The sequence below is a fragment of the Bubalus bubalis genome, chromosome 7, assembly GCF_019923935.1.
Source record: "Bubalus bubalis isolate 160015118507 breed Murrah chromosome 7, NDDB_SH_1, whole genome shotgun sequence".
Classification (NCBI taxonomy): domain Eukaryota; kingdom Metazoa; phylum Chordata; class Mammalia; order Artiodactyla; family Bovidae; genus Bubalus; species Bubalus bubalis.
Genome location: NC_059163.1, coordinates 56,072,250 through 56,087,887, shown reverse-complemented (window position 1 = coordinate 56,087,887; position 15,638 = coordinate 56,072,250). Strand labels below are relative to the sequence as shown.

The following is a 15,638-nucleotide window of genomic DNA, read 5'->3' as shown; positions in this document are numbered from 1 at the left end:
GCTTAATACAGAGTAACACACGTACCCTAGATGCTCAATACATGTGTGCTCCATATTGTAGGAAAAGGTGCTGTGCTTACAAAAAGCAATGCCAGCTCTCACAGAGACTCTAAAGAGCACTCTATGCCCATGTGTGTGCCCGTGTTCTGATTTGCTGTTAGTCACATTGATGTCTCTGCTTCTCAGCATTTCTTTAAGACTTCTCTTTACAAAATGGGCTTGGAAGTGGTCATGTGGCCAGTTTCTTTAAGATCTGTGATAGTCTGCCTGTCTCATTCACTGTCAGGGCTCTGAGGACTGTGACCAATGGCACGTTTTATTGGATGGGATCCCAACTGTTGGTTGACTGAAGAACATCTGATAGTGTTTGGAGAAGTTGTTCTCCCTGGGCTACTTGGCTAAACCCAGTAATCTTGGATGAAACTCCTTCATATCAAAACACTGCCCCACCCTATCCACCAGGGCAGGTCTTAGGACCTATAAATTATTACATGCTATCTAGGTAATTAAAAGCTGAGAGATGAATAAGGACTATTTGAAACCAGGAAATTCCTCATATGTAAAGTAAATCACTGTGTTGGTAAAATGGGCAACAGCACAATTTAGGAAAATCATATCGCTAATGTGGTTTATTAATACCTTTCCTACACGGGTGACAGTAAAGGGTTCAACAAAGATTTTTATTGTTTTTCAGAGAGACTTTACAAACCTCAATCAAGAGATCTGAAATTCTGTAAAACACATGCTCGTTCCTTAACTTCAATTTCCTTCAGTAGTTTTATAGATCCCTCAGGCCAGGGAGAGCAGAACCAGATGGCGCTCGGGAAGACTGTGTGTCTGCGCGGCCGCGATGCCCTGGAAAGTTCTGCCACTGCTAACCTCCTGGTATTCATCGTGATATGAAATGATCCTTGATGGAACTTGCTTTTTATTTTGTAATCTGGTGTACTAATCAGAGTGCCTAAAACATTTCCTTCTGAAACTTCAAGAAATACTCAGTAATATCATTGAGACAAGTCAGAAAAAGCAGGCCAGCATGTGTTTATATAACACAGCACTTCTCCCCAGGGTCTACCTTGCCCCATAAATTGTTGTACTGGTGTGAAAAAATACAAGTCAGGTCTGAAAAAAAAAAAAAAAAAGTCCTCCCCTTAAATCACAACCATATTTGTGAGAGGAGGGGAAGACAGTGACATATTTAAAGCTGCAGTCAAGCTTGTCATGCTATTTTCTCTTTCTTTCCCTTTTCTAAATAATTTCTTATTGTCTCATTCTCCACCTTTGCGGAATCCACCCTCCCCCTGCTGTGATGTAATTCCTTCTTAATAGCTAAATATTTCAATATTTGTGGTACTGGAATGCTTGTTAATCATTATCATTTGAATCTTATTATGGGCAGAGATGTAGAATTACTGTAGTGGAAACAAAACTATAAGGAGGAATGTTTCCCAAATGGCAACACCCTGCCCACCAACTGCGAAGAGCCCTCTCTGGCCCTGGCTGGAGTGGCTCATGTCTGCCCTAAAGGCTCAGATATCTAGGGGATGGATTTCTGGTAATTTCAGGCATGTAGAATGTGTTGAAGGAAGGAGGAAGGTAACAATGCCTGATTAGTGATACAGGCAGCTGAGCACAGCTGAAGATGGAAATATTATATGCAGATAATGCATGGCTTAGTTGACCAACCAGATGGAAGTAAGTACTTTGGGGAACTGACATTAAAAGGCATTTATACGAACGGCTGGGAGAAAAACGCAGAGAAGTGAAAAGGCGAGAGGAAAAATGTAAAAGGGACAGAGAACAGTGTGTATAGTGGTAAAGGGGAAAGACTGGCTGCATTCCAAAGGCAGCTCAGAGATGACTTACAGGCTGTGTGACCTTGAGAAAATTATTTAACCACTCTGTGTCGGTGAAATGTGTTATAGGAAACTGCCTTACGGTGTTGTGTTAAATGTTCTCGTGTTAAGCGAGTGAAGATATGAGAAGTATTTGTGACAATGACTGACCCTTAGTATCATCTGAGTGGCAATTGTACATTCTCTGATGATGTGGGTTGATTGGGTTTTCAATTTTATATATATATTATACATATATGCATTTAACGAGTGGGTATTAGACACGCTGATATTGCTAAGAGGACATGAGAAGTTGGATACGAAGTGAGACACAGTCTCTAGAAGCGTGTTGAGGGAGTTAGGTGGTGTTGAGAGGGGAGAATTAAAAATCTAGGCACTTTTAAAGAGAGATGGGAATGCTTTTGTATCTGACAAACTGGGGGAAATTGATCAGGGCTCTGGGTATCCTGGAAAATAGCAGATATATCAGGGAAATCAACAGAATGCAAGGAAAACGGTTGCAAGGAGAAAAGAAACCGTCCTCATCTGAGAGTAAGGAACAGGAATGGGTGTTAAAGAGAAGGTATTTAGTTCCTCAGGATGTTAGAGCAACCGAAGGGATTTGAGAGGAAAACCTGGGATGAATTCTCTGGGTGACTTGCTATTGCTCTACTTACTCCATAGCTTTGTAATATGGATTTAAATGAAACAATGAACGCCTGGGATCAAAACCAGTGCCCGGAGAATAAAAGGGTATACCATAAATGCTAGTTCTCTTCCCTTCCCTTCTTCGTGAACAAGGGTTTTCTTTCAACACACTGAGAGAAATGGCTCTGTCTCCAGATGCCTGAAAGGACACGTCAAGAACACAGATTGGAAACAACTATAAAACCCTGAGCAGTGTATGAGTCTGCGTCCAAGCTGAATGTAGAAGCCTGAGACCCATACCTGTAAGTGGTCTAAAATTTGCACCCTGTGCTCCAGTTAGCGCTAATTAGAGCAGAATAATCTGTGCCCGTCAACATGTACAATGTCCGTCTGAAGACAAAATACTGGAGAGAGGTCCATAGAGCACCTGAACCCCAGGAGCGGGAAGGAGCTGCACAGCGCAGATGATCATGGCTCTGCCGAGCAGCGCTAGTGGCAGGGACTGCAGTTGGGTAAGAGAGGCCAGCATCCTGTTCTGCTGCCGGAAAACCTCTGGATGTCAGCAGCAGGGTCTTATCTGAGCCGAACTCTGTCTCTCTGTCACCTCCACGCCACTGTTTCTCATGTGTTTGTTCAAAACAAACAAGCATGGGACAAAAGCAGTTTCACCTCGCAACCATTTACTGAATACTAATGGGGCACTCGACATCTTTATGTCAGAGCAGATCAGTGAAGACACGAAGGGGCAGTGGACACGTGAGGAGGAGGTGGAGCTCAGCAGCTGGGATGCCGAGGGTGGATGGAGGAAGGCCAGGACACTGCCATGCCCACAGGGAGAGAAGCACGGAGGAGACACTGCTGTCGGGAACTAGAAAATAGAGATCTCATCCACACAGATCCTTGAAATAGCTGCAACGAGGGAGAGTCCCCTCAGACTTCCTCTGAATAAACACGATCAGAGGAGCAGCACGGGGCAGCTGACCATGGACCACATGGCTAAGTCTGTCCTCTGTCATTTCAGATTTGGTTATCAGATGAGGCACTTACTTAACTTCTCTAGGCCTCTGTGTTCTCATCTGTAAAACGAGCACGGTAACAAGTTTGCTGGGAGGATTTGGTGAGTTGAGGACAAGCATGTTCTAATGGTCACGACCAACACCATGGCGTCCCCCTCGGCTTCGTTTCCTCTCACTCCTCACATCCAGTCTGTCAGCAAATCCTACGGGCTCTACCTTCAGATTAGCTTCAGACTCTGACCCCTTTCACCACGACCGCTCTCCTGGCCCAAACCACCGTTACTTTTGGCCTAGGTTCTTGCAACAATCTCCTAGGTGGTTCATAACACGGTGGTCATAGTCCTGGTGCTAAAGCACAAGTCAGATCATGACACCCCTCTCTCAAGCCCCTCAAGAGCCTGTGACTGGACCATGAGTGAAAGCCACAAGGTGTGGGAAACAATGGGAGTCATGGTTCTCAGTTTCTCCTGACTGCTGTGTTCTCTCTATAGCACTTATATCCATCTATATTTCACTTATTTTGTCTCCTTCCAGTAGAAACATTGAGAAGGGCATGGATTTTTATTTATTTTATTCACTAATGAATCCACAGTGCTTGACCCACAGTAGAATCTCAACAAATAGCTGCTGAATCGATAGAATAAATGCATATAAAACACTCAAAGCATTCAATAGACTTTATGCATTTTTAGCATTGTTCTTCCCAGATCTTAGCTGTCTTTTTAAAGGACTTCTCTATTGTGTCAATTCCTTTTAAACCCCTAGTACCTCATCCTCCAAAATACCACCTGATCCAGGATGGGGGGGACTGGGGTTGCTGTTTTTAGTCTGCCTAACCATCTCTATTAATGCTTTACTATGCCGGATGGCCTTGTTATGCCTTTTAGACAACCCAAACATACACATGTATTTAATTATTTACTTTAGGGAGGAGCTGCCACCAAATCAAAACAGGAGAGGTGTGGAGTCCTAGGGGTAGGGTCCTTGGATTAGACACTCACGACCCTGTTGCTGGTGGGGACAGAAAGTTACCTTCATAGCACACCAGGAATCCTTTGGAACAGCGTTATTATTTTCTGGAAAATGCCTGGGGTTGTGTTTCATTATATGGATTACGTAAAACATGTCAAGTCAGGGAACGCTAATATTTGTACTTATCCCCGTGTTATTTAGAACACTATATTGCTATTTGCACTATACAATATATACACTGTAATAGTATATTGCTGTGAAAGTTAGAAGGATGAACAAGTAAGTTTTACTCAAGATAGTTGGCCAATGATATATGTGTGTGTGTATATATATGTGCGTGTATATATATACATACACACAAGTATAACTCCTGGCACATAAATGAATTTTTCACATATATGCATTTGGCTACATTCTTGGTTGAAATGTAGAATTTTAAGATGAAGAATGCAAATCTAAGGGTAGTTATTTCTTTCTGAAATTAACTGGATTGTAATAGAATTAGTGACTGTGCACAATAAAAAGATTCAAAAGTAGAGTATTGCTATACCATTTTGGGTTCTAAAACCCTGGTGCCCAGGAAACCGTGAATGTAGACTCTCTCTCCCAGAGAATGTCAGTGGTGCTCTTGCCATCTTCCTTTTCTGGAGTGGCTGTGAAGCTCATTTACACATATATGCACACCAAGACACTCTGCAAGCACCAAGTACTACATAATTTTAAAGTATTACTCTTTCCTTTAAATACATTAAACAAATTTACATCTTGGACAAGTTAGCCAAGCCAACAGCTGAATTAATCCATTCTTTCTATTTTCCATGGGGCATTAGCTATTTAAACATTATATTCAAAGTATTAGTAGCAATAAAACAAGAAAAAGAAGCCCTGTTAGCACTTCCCACTGTATATGAAGTGAACAGAAATGTGATGGGGTACTGACATTCATTTCACTTTGAATTAAACACAGCATCACCGCAAATCTCAAGAGAAGATATTAAGTTTTGTGTTTGGGTAATACCAGGAATTCTATAGGCAAGGGTAGAATTATATTTGGTTGGCTAAAAGCCAGTCAAACTTCACACTTGTCCTAGAAGTAGGTGGTCAAAAACTCTGTTCTTGTCTTCAAAGCGATTGGCTACAGCTGCTCAAACTATCTCGATTTCAAAATCTTTTGTGTCATTCATTTTGAAAATAAAACATTCAGACATGAGGCAAAATGAGGTCTAATGAAAAAGGTATTAAGTTAGAATCGACCTTGGGGAAAAGCAGGTCCAATCGGATAGTGCACATCAAATAAAAACAGTAGGACTGGAATTTCCAGGTGGCATAAGTGGACATATGCAATCTTTGATATTATTCCTTCAAGAAAAAAGGACGCAAATCAAGGGAAGGAGACATATTCACAGCTTTCTTTCTGTTCTCCTTAAAATACATGCTGTAAATTTTCTTGAGTTCACAGTCCATGTTTCAGAAGGAGCCTTCCCTTTGGTGGAAGGAAGTACATACTCCTCAATACGTCTGGTTTTGCTGTAATAGTATATAATGCCTCTCTCTAATAAATTTAGCCACAAATTTTTTTTAATGTGTCTGCATTCTGCTAATTTATAAAAAGCAGGATGCTGTCAGATAAAATTTCATGAAAATGATCTATAAACCAGACTGTCAAAAGTGAAAGGTACTCAGGCAGTACTTAGGGAAACAAATAATAGAAACCCCTGGAAAGGTTTCCTGTGACTGCGGGAAAACAATGTACTGTAACGGAGCTCACGTTACCTCGATTTGCAAGTTACTGTGAGGTCACAGGAAATCCTGAAATGTTTTCCACATTTTCTTTTATACATTTTATGTCAAATTTCCTGCAATTGAAATAATACACTCTCCTACTGCTGGAATCCCTTCTGTACGAAAGGAGATCTTATGACACTCCCCCACGAACACCTAATAACTCAATTCCTACCAGTATAACGAGAAAGTGACAGATGGAATTGAAAGTGGACCATGATAAGGCTAAAATGTCAGATAGCCTAACTCTTTCAAAATGAAAACCAAACTGATGTCATTAAGACAACTCTAAAAGTGCATTTAATACAGGACAGTAGCCTTTTTTTTTAGAATGAAAGATAACAAAAGAAAAGACAGACTGTCCCAAGACATAAACTCACCATTTCCCCAAATCTCTTATTCAAAAAGTATGTGTGGATTGATGGTCTAATTTTAAAATGGCATCTTCTGTATGGATAGTCTTAACAGGATTCAAGCTCCTGACAACCATATTTTATTATCCCAGCAATGCTTATGAAAGGGTAAGTCAGATTTAAGTAAAATGTCCAAGTTTAAAATATTCTCTCAATTTTTATCACTCACAACTGTGGAGTTTAAAAACAGCTTTTTAAATTGGTGAATACTGTTTTAATATAAACCCAAGCCAAGCAATTAAGGCTCATTAATGAATGCCAATTTTTATGGTTTGCCAGATTATCTGTTATTAGGATACATTACCTCTCCTGACATATCAGGGGCCATCGGAACAGCAGGCCACAGAGATGAGTAGATTCCAAAAAACACCACCCAGAGTGCGATGCTGCCCCAGATGGCTATGTGGCTGAACTGTGGAGGGAGGGAATCTGTGTCAGAGACTTGCAGGTGGACAGAGGACTCACACACTGGTGAAGCTTTCACAAATTTCCTTATTTTTTTTACTGTATCCATAAACGTTATCTATGGCACTTATTAACTAAATATTTACGTGTTTTAACTGGCTCTTGCATGAAATACATCTCCTCTATGACGATATAATACCTGTGGTATGTTCCTTTTCCACCTCCTTTGGTGGGTCTCAGCTTTCACTCATATCAGTTTTATCTGCTACCATCTTTAAGCCTCCCTAAGTTTTTGTCTGTATGCTCTGACTGAAAGATGCTAAGACACTTGTGCAAATACTAATCTCTGTGCTAAGGACTGTCAAATCCAAATTTCTTGCGCCCACCTTTCCCTTGAACATCTAACTTTCTTTTTGTTTACTGTGTCTCTTTACCTGGACGTGAATGAACTTCAACACTAACGTATCTAAAATGGAACTTCTTTTATTCAGGCTGGAGATCTGCAAGTGTCTGAGGACAAATCTTTCACTAATATTAGTGGTCTTCAGAATCGTTTTCCAATGGGTTTTCCAATGAGCATGTCTTGTGACATACTCTACCGTGAAAAGATTCCTAGTCAATAGGTTTGAAGGCCTCCCACTTTCAGGCGTTTTTACAATGTACAACCATATATTAAGGGCTCTGAGAAGTCTTGTGATACATACACTTATTTTTTACTCAATGTTTCCAAACTAGAGTCCCCTGTTTTCCTCCCTCCAGTCTCAAACCCCCACAGAACCACCTGTGGAACTGGAGTAAAGGGACACATCAAGTTATAATGAAAAACAACGAATATTAATGATAATGCATAAATAAATGTGATATTCCTTGGTTGTGACTAAAGATCCTCTTACCCAGGTCCAATATGACGTCTCCAATCCAGCTTTCAAGCACACAGTTATCACCACAAACTGGAACAGAAGGGAGATGTTATTTTACTTCACAAATAAGATAGTTCATAAGATGGGCTGGTAGACTATTCACAGCTGGACTTGTACGTCCAACCAGCAAAGAAATGAGTGAGTTAGCTGAGGGCTGAACATTACGACTGTGGCCCGCTGGAACTGCCACACGCAGCCTTACACTCCTGCCTCTTTCCCCTGCCTTCTCCTCATCATCGTTGTCCGACAGTCCAGCCACAAGCCTTCTGAGCATGGGCTTGCCTACTTCTCGTAAAATTCATGAGTAGTGATCGACAACTGTCTAAGATCTACAGTAATCTTGGATTCCTGAGATTGCTTTAAGTTTATTTTACATCATCTGTAGTATAAGACTTCATTTTCTAAATTTTAACGATGAATTATAAAAGTCATATAACTGGATATTTAGAAATCTGAACACTTATGCTGTAACTTGACTTATTAGAAACTCTGCGGAGTGGCATGTAGGAGCGTGTTACATCTCCACGCGGTATATATCCATTGTCATTGGTGGCCATGCTATTAATCCTACAGCAGGGGACCCAGATTTAATGAACTGCCCTGTGTTCTCCATTGGATAGCGTAACGTTTAAATGGAGTTAGACTACATTGCCCTGGGGTCAGACTACATTGCCCTGGGGTCAGACTATGTGTGCTCAAGACTCCATCACTTATTGGCTGTTCTGATAAGGAACAAGGCAGGTTACTTGAGCTCTCTGGGTCTCATCTCCTTCATCTATAAACTGGGATCTGATAAAACTTACCCCTTTATAGGCAAAATACCAAGAATGGCGCTAGGCACTGCAGCATTATCTATGATTATCTATTTGTGATAAAAATAACATACTGGATACTGCAGTAGTCAAAGGGAATCGGGGCACTTCCAACAGTTTGCCAGGATGGAAGTGTGTGCTTGCCTAGCGCTGGTGATTAGTGAGTGCTTAAGTGCACAGTCCTACTTTTGCTTACTGTAGGGTTTATACACAGTATTAGATGCTGCCCACTGGGTCATAAAGTCAGGATAAAGTGAAGCACTTGGGCTTTCTCAGCAGGATATCTACTAGCAATTCAGGATAAAGAGCTGTAGAAATAAAACATTTACTAAAATTTAAATATTTAATTTAGACTATATAAAAAATTCCAAAATGAGAGAGATTTTGACACACAATGAAGGAAATACTCCCTATTAAGACTTGGATACTTTAAAATGTCTCTGAGACATCCAATGACATCTACTGATTTATATCTAAACTTAGTCCATCAAGTATTATTTGTTTTGCATTCATGTTGTACGAGAACAAACCACTAGGCTCCCAAATGTATTTTTCCTTTTTTTTTTCTTTTACTACTTGAGTGGGTTGATGTCAATGGAAAGGAGAGCCTGGATTTGCCAAAACCTTTCTCTCTCTGTTACTCAGTAGTCTTAACTTCCTATTAATCAGTTATTTAAACATCACATTATAGTTTTTCCACCAACGGAATCAGCTGTATCAGTGCCCGCTTAACATTTAGGACAGCACACGGTCCCCACTTGTGGAGCCGTGGAGGGGTCACAGGTCACAGGAGAGGAAAGGACACTGGCCTGAGAAGTCAGAGTTGAAGGCTGGAGGGCACATCTTTTGGAGACTAACTATATGATCTTTGGCACTAGTATCCCAATGCAGCTTTTGACTTTAGATGAAAAAATGGTTTTAGAACATTTTTTGGCTCTTGAGTGGCAGGGTGGGGCTCACACTCATCTGTGCATCCCTCACAAGCGTTTACACAGTGATTTCCTACAATGGAGTCCATGTCTTGCGTGGCTTAAATATCTCAAAAAAATGAAGATTTTTAAAATTTTTCTTTGGCATTTTATTTTTAATGCGACTCTAGAATAATTAGCTGTTAAACACCCAAGTCTAGTATGGTAGTATTTGCCATGAATTTAGGAAAGCAAGGAAATACGAACAAGGGCAATAAAACAAACCTGAGGAAAAAGGGACAAGGGAGACAAAAAGGGAAAGTGAGGCAATAAGAGTGAAGAAGGAATACTGAAAATAAGAACAACCAAAGGCCTATACAGTCAGTGAACCTAAATGACATTTTTATAAGCTAATATAAGATAATCTCTCAACAGTCAAAACATCTCATCTCATTTTTAAAGGGATGTGTGAACAACCCTTAAATACAGAAATGCACACATTTAAATTTGAAAATAAAATGAGCTCGTATGAAGTAATTCAATTTCATATGCAAACGAGGCAAATGTCCCGCACTCACTGTGTAAACAAAGTTTCCTAACAGCAGGTAATCAGAAGTCTTCCCATTTTCAAATACGGTGCCTACATGAAAAGAAGAGAGGTTTGTTGGGAAAGGAAATAAATTCAGAATCCATTCAAAGATTAATCAATTTAGGAGTGTTGAACAAAAGGAGGGGAACCGGGGTCACACAATGGAGCCACTGGAGTGGGTTGCCATTTCCTTCTCCAGGGGATCTTCCCGACCCAGGGATTGAACCCAGGTCTCCCGCATTGTAGGCAGATGCTTTACCGTCTGAGCCACCAGGGAAGTCCTCACATATGAGGGAAATCCAATTTCACAGAGAGATGGAGTTATAAAGGAGAGAAGTATTTGATAACCTTTTCTAGTAACTGTGGCTATTCCCTGATACTACTTAAAAAGTCAAGTCATTTCTTAAAGATGTGGAGGTAGTTTTCTAAAGGTTAGTTGCAGTGGAATCTGAAACTGCTTTGCTGGTGAACACGCTGCAGCACATGCAAAACTAGTAGAGATATACTGCTGTACACACGAAACTTACATAGTGCTCTAAACCCATGTTACAAGAAAAGATACTCCTAACATCCTCTGGAGGAGGGCACGGCAACCCACTCCCATACTCATGCCTGAAGAATCCTGTGGACAGAGAAGCCTGGTGGCCTACAGTCCTTAGGGTCACAGAGAGTCGGACACGACTCAAGTGACTGAACACACAACCTTAAAAAAAATTCATTGGAAAAATTCATTCTGAATGCATCTTTTACTTATGCATGATTCTGTAACCTCATGGATGTAGTTGGTTCAGCTACTAACTCAAACAATCCCCCAGACATTCTAGTGGATAAAGCTGCTGCCTGTTGATGTGCGGCTGAAGTACTTCATGCATACTTCCCATTTGGTCATGCAGAATATTAGTCAGATGTGTATCAAGTTTCGGAATTTAATAAAAGTATTAGGTTTACAGCTTCTTCAAGGGTATTCTTAAGGGAAACTTTTTTTTTTTTTAATGTGGGTGTGTGGTAGTGAAGAATATAATGATTTCTAGTACAATTGTACCACTCTTTGTGTCAAGGTACCAGTAATTTTGCCCACTGCTGCTTTTGCAGCAGCAATGAAGATGACAAATAATGTCTTGATAATACAAAAAATTTGAAACTATGAAATTTTGACCTCATTCATAGACCTCCAAAGGTCTTGACTATTCTCAGGTGTCTATAGACCATACTTTGAGAAACACTGAAGCAAGTGAATGAATGTTTACCCATATATTATACAACCATTTCTATCTCTTCTCTATCTCATCCTTTCAAAAGCTAAAGAAAACAAAAACTTCTTATTTGAAAACAAAAAAAAAAAAAGGGAAAAAAAGTAGAATGTTAAAACACAATTTATGCTATATGTCATTTATCTCTTGAAAAGAGGAAGCGCATGTTCTCTGGACTTGGCTAGATTTGGGTTCCCCAGGCAGCACCCCTTGTGAATTTCTTCTGCTGAGGCTGGAGGGCTTGGCAGTTCCCCAGACAAATGCAAAGGGAATCCTGAGATCTGTTTTTCTGGGGCTGGAATTAGTTGGGAATTCCTTTCAAACCTCTCGTTGCTAAAGTGTTTTGAATTGGTAAGGTGTTTTGGATGCTGTCTGCTTTGTGCTACTTAAAATTTTTTTTTTTTCTAATTTAGAGTACCTAAAAGCCTTCCTCAGCGATCAATGCAAAGAAATAGAGGAAAACAACAGAATGGGAAAGACTAGGGATCTCTTCAAGAAAATTAGAGATACCAAGGGAACATTTCATGCAAAGATGTGCTCGATAAAGGACAGGAATGGTATGGACCTAACAGAAGCAGAAGATATTAAGAAGAGGTGGCAAGAATATACAGAAGAACTGTACAAAAAAGATCTTCACGACCCAGATAATCACGATGCTGTGATCACTCACCTAGAGCCAGACATCTTGGAATGTGAAGTCAAGTGGGCCTTAGGAAGCATCACTACGAACAAAGCTAGTGGAGGTGATGGAATTCCAGTTGAGCTATTCCAAATCCTGAAAGATGATGCTGTGAAAGTGCTGCACTCAATATGCCAGCAAATTTGGAAAACTCAGCAGTGGCCACAGGACTGGAAAAGGTCAGTTTTCATTCCAATCCCAAAGAAAGGCAATGCCAAAGAATACTCAAACTACCGCACAATTGCACTCATCTCACATGCTAGTAAAGTAATGCTCAAAATTCTCCAAGCCAGGCTTCAACAATACACGAACTGTGAACTTCCTGATGTTCAAGCTGGTTTTAGAAAAGGCAGAGGAACCAGAGATCAAATTGCCAACATCCGCTGGATCATGGAAAAAGCAAGAGAGTTCCAGAAAAACATCTACTTTTGCTTTATTGACTATGCCAAAGCCTTTGACTGTGTGGATCACAATAAAGTGTGGAAAATTCTGAAAGAGATGGGCATACCAGACCACCTGACTTGCCTCTTGAGAAATCTGTATGCAGGTCAGGAAGCAACAGTTACAACTGGACATGGAACAACAGACCGGGTCCAGATAGGAAAAGGAGTACGTCAAGGCTGTATATTGTCACCCTGCTTATTTAACTTATATGCAGAGTACATCATGAGAAATGCTGGACTGGAAGAAACACAAGCTGGAATCAAGATTGCCAGGAGAAATATCAATAACCTCAGATATGCAGATGAAGCCACCCTTATGGCAAAAAGTGAAGAGGAACTCAAAAGCCTCTTGATGAAAGTGAAAGTGGAGAGTGAAAAAGTTGGCTTATAGCTCAACATTCAGAAAACGAAGATCATGGCATCCGGTCCCATCGCTTCATGGGAAATAGATGGGGAAACAGTGGAAACAGTGTCAGACTTTATTTTTTTGGGCTCCAAAATCACTGCAGATGGTGACTGCAGCCATGAAATTAAAAGACGCTTACTCTTTGGAAGGAAAGTTATGACCAACCTAGATAGCATATTCAAAAGCAGAGACATTACTTTGCCAACAAAGGTCTGTGTAGTCAAGGCTATGGTTTTTTCCTGTGGTCATGTATGGATGTGAGAGTTGGACTGTGAAGAAGGCTGAGCGCCGAAGAATTGATGCTTTTGAACTGTGGTGTTGGAGAAGACTCTTGAGAGTCCCTTGGACTGCAAGGAGATCCAACCAGTCCATTCTGAAGGAGATCAGCCCTGGGATTTCTTTGGAAGGACTGATGCTAAAGCTGAAACTCCAGTACTTTGGCCACCTCATGCGAAGAGTTGACTCATTGGAAAAGACTCTGATGCTGGGAGGGATTGGGGGCAGGAGAAGAAGGGGATGACAGAGGATGAGATGGCTGGATGGCATCACTGACTCGATGGACATGAGTCTGAGTGAACTCCGGGAGTTGGTGATGGACAGGGAGGCCTGGCATGCTGCGATTCATGGGGTTGCAAAGAGTCGGACACGACTGAGCGACTGAACTGAACTGAAAGAGCTTCGATGACAGACATTCCTAGTTTTTCATGCCTACACTGATTTTGCATTAGGAAAATAAACTACGTAGAAAACTTACCTAAGTCCTATATTGTACCCTGGATTTCAACACCCCATAGCTCCCCAAAGTGAAAGCAATCCAAATGTCCATCAATGAGTGAATGAATAAACAAAATGTGTTCTATCCATACAATGAAATATTATTCACCCATAAAAAGGAATGAAGTCCTGATTTATGCCACAATAAGGATCAGTTAAAGTCTTGTATCACAACTCCATTTTTATGAAATGCCAGAATAGGCAAATCCACAGAGACAAAAATCAGTGGTTGTCAGGGGCTAGGGGAGAGGGATAGAAAAATGAGGAGTGACTGCTCATGCATAAAGGGTGATGAAACTGTTCTGGCATCAGAGAGGGAGGTAGTTCTGTGCCTATACCAGAAACCACTGAGTCATATAATTTAAATTTTATCTAAAAAATGCTATTATGATTCTCCTGGCCCACTGGGTCAATATTTTATATTTAATTAGATTTTACTACAGCTATTTCCAGGGTCTAGTAATGAGAATCTATTCACTTTGTACTGGCAGAGCAATGAATGTAGGAAGGAGATGAAAATCTCCGACCAGGACACGAAGCTACTGCCTTGTCTACGATACGCACTCCCCAACTCATGCCGCAGCTTCTCATGAAGGCATCTGTGATGGACTGGGTGCCCACAGTGAACCAGGCACTGTTGTGGGCACTATGGAAACAACAGCGAACTTAACAGACAGTACCCTGCCCTTCTGGAGCTTTGGTTCTAACAGAGCAGAATGGTAATTAAAAAAAAAAAAAAAAAAGCAAATATATCACACCCACTAGGCAAGCACCAAGAAGATACAAGAGGATGAGGAGAGAGGGTCAGGGGCAGAGGGCGCGGGGTTGGAGGGTCTCTGAGGCAGGGTGATCTGCGAGTGTTTCTCCAAGCACAGACCTGAGGGTGGGAGGAGAGAGCTGCTGGGACACCTGGTGAAGACGAGGAAGAGCAGATGGATGGCCTGTGGGCTGGAGCACAGCAAGGGTGGGAGCTGGCAGGGGCGGCGGAGGTGGGGCGGAAGGAGAGTCAGGTGGGGTTGGCCAAGGCTGGAGCTATGGATTTGGTTCTAAACGTGTTCGAGTCTGTGGGGTTCTGAGCAGGGAGGCACCTGGTCTGATTTATGTTTTATGAGGATGCCTCTGGCAGCTTGGAGAGGAGGCTGTTGGTGGGACAGAAGAGCTGGCCCTGCACCTTATGGGCCAGTGTTAACTCAGCCACGAGGACAGCTAGTACCTCTGAAGGGCACTCAGACCTCGGGTGGCATGTGTGTCTTGTTTGAGGTACATGTCTGTGAGCTGAATGTTCAGCCGTCTTCCTCCGGATCCCAGGGTAAGGTCTGCTCCGGACATAGCAACACCACCTTAAGCATCCCAGGGACCTCTTCTCTAAAGTGACTACTTAATCATTTTTATGCGTATAGGAAATTCACCATGATCCCATCTCTCAAAACTGACACAATAACATCACCCCCTCAAAACAAGCAGAGATAAAAGCTTACACTCCAAGACGAACATAAAAACATACTGAAAATCTCATTCAAAGCTGCAGCTCAAGAACTTGAAAATACTAGCATGTCTGATGAGGTTCAGTATAAAGAGCTGATACAAGTCTCACAGGTATAATAAACAGACGACGTAAAATATCAGCACTGTTGTCTCCTAACTATACGTCAACAGAGGGGAAAAAAAATCCTAAAATTTCACTCTCTGCAAGTTTGAAAAACATGAGAAGTAGAGAAGAAAGGCTTTGCATATATTAAATCACTTTGCTCCCAAAGGAATAGTAAAAATCTTTAAAGTGTGTACA

The 15,638-nt window shown here is 41.3% G+C and overlaps 1 protein-coding gene across 9 annotated transcripts in view; it reads right to left on the bottom strand.

Annotated features, from left to right (window-relative positions):
- Positions 1-15,638, bottom strand: part of ATP8A1 (ATPase phospholipid transporting 8A1) — a 235,296-nt gene that overhangs the window by 28,375 nt on the left and 191,283 nt on the right. For 8 of the 9 annotated variants that reach the window (XM_025290107.3, XM_025290109.3, XM_025290108.3 and 5 more), the window contains 3 exons: positions 10,290-10,351; positions 7,965-8,021; positions 6,971-7,078 (listed from right to left, as the gene is read on the bottom strand). In XM_025290107.3, the coding sequence (XP_025145892.1) occupies positions 6,971-7,078; positions 7,965-8,021; positions 10,290-10,351 (227 nt within the window). The remainder of the gene's footprint in view (positions 1-6,970; positions 7,079-7,964; positions 8,022-10,289; positions 10,352-15,638) is intronic. The other variant, XM_044945925.2, reaches the window with a different exon arrangement.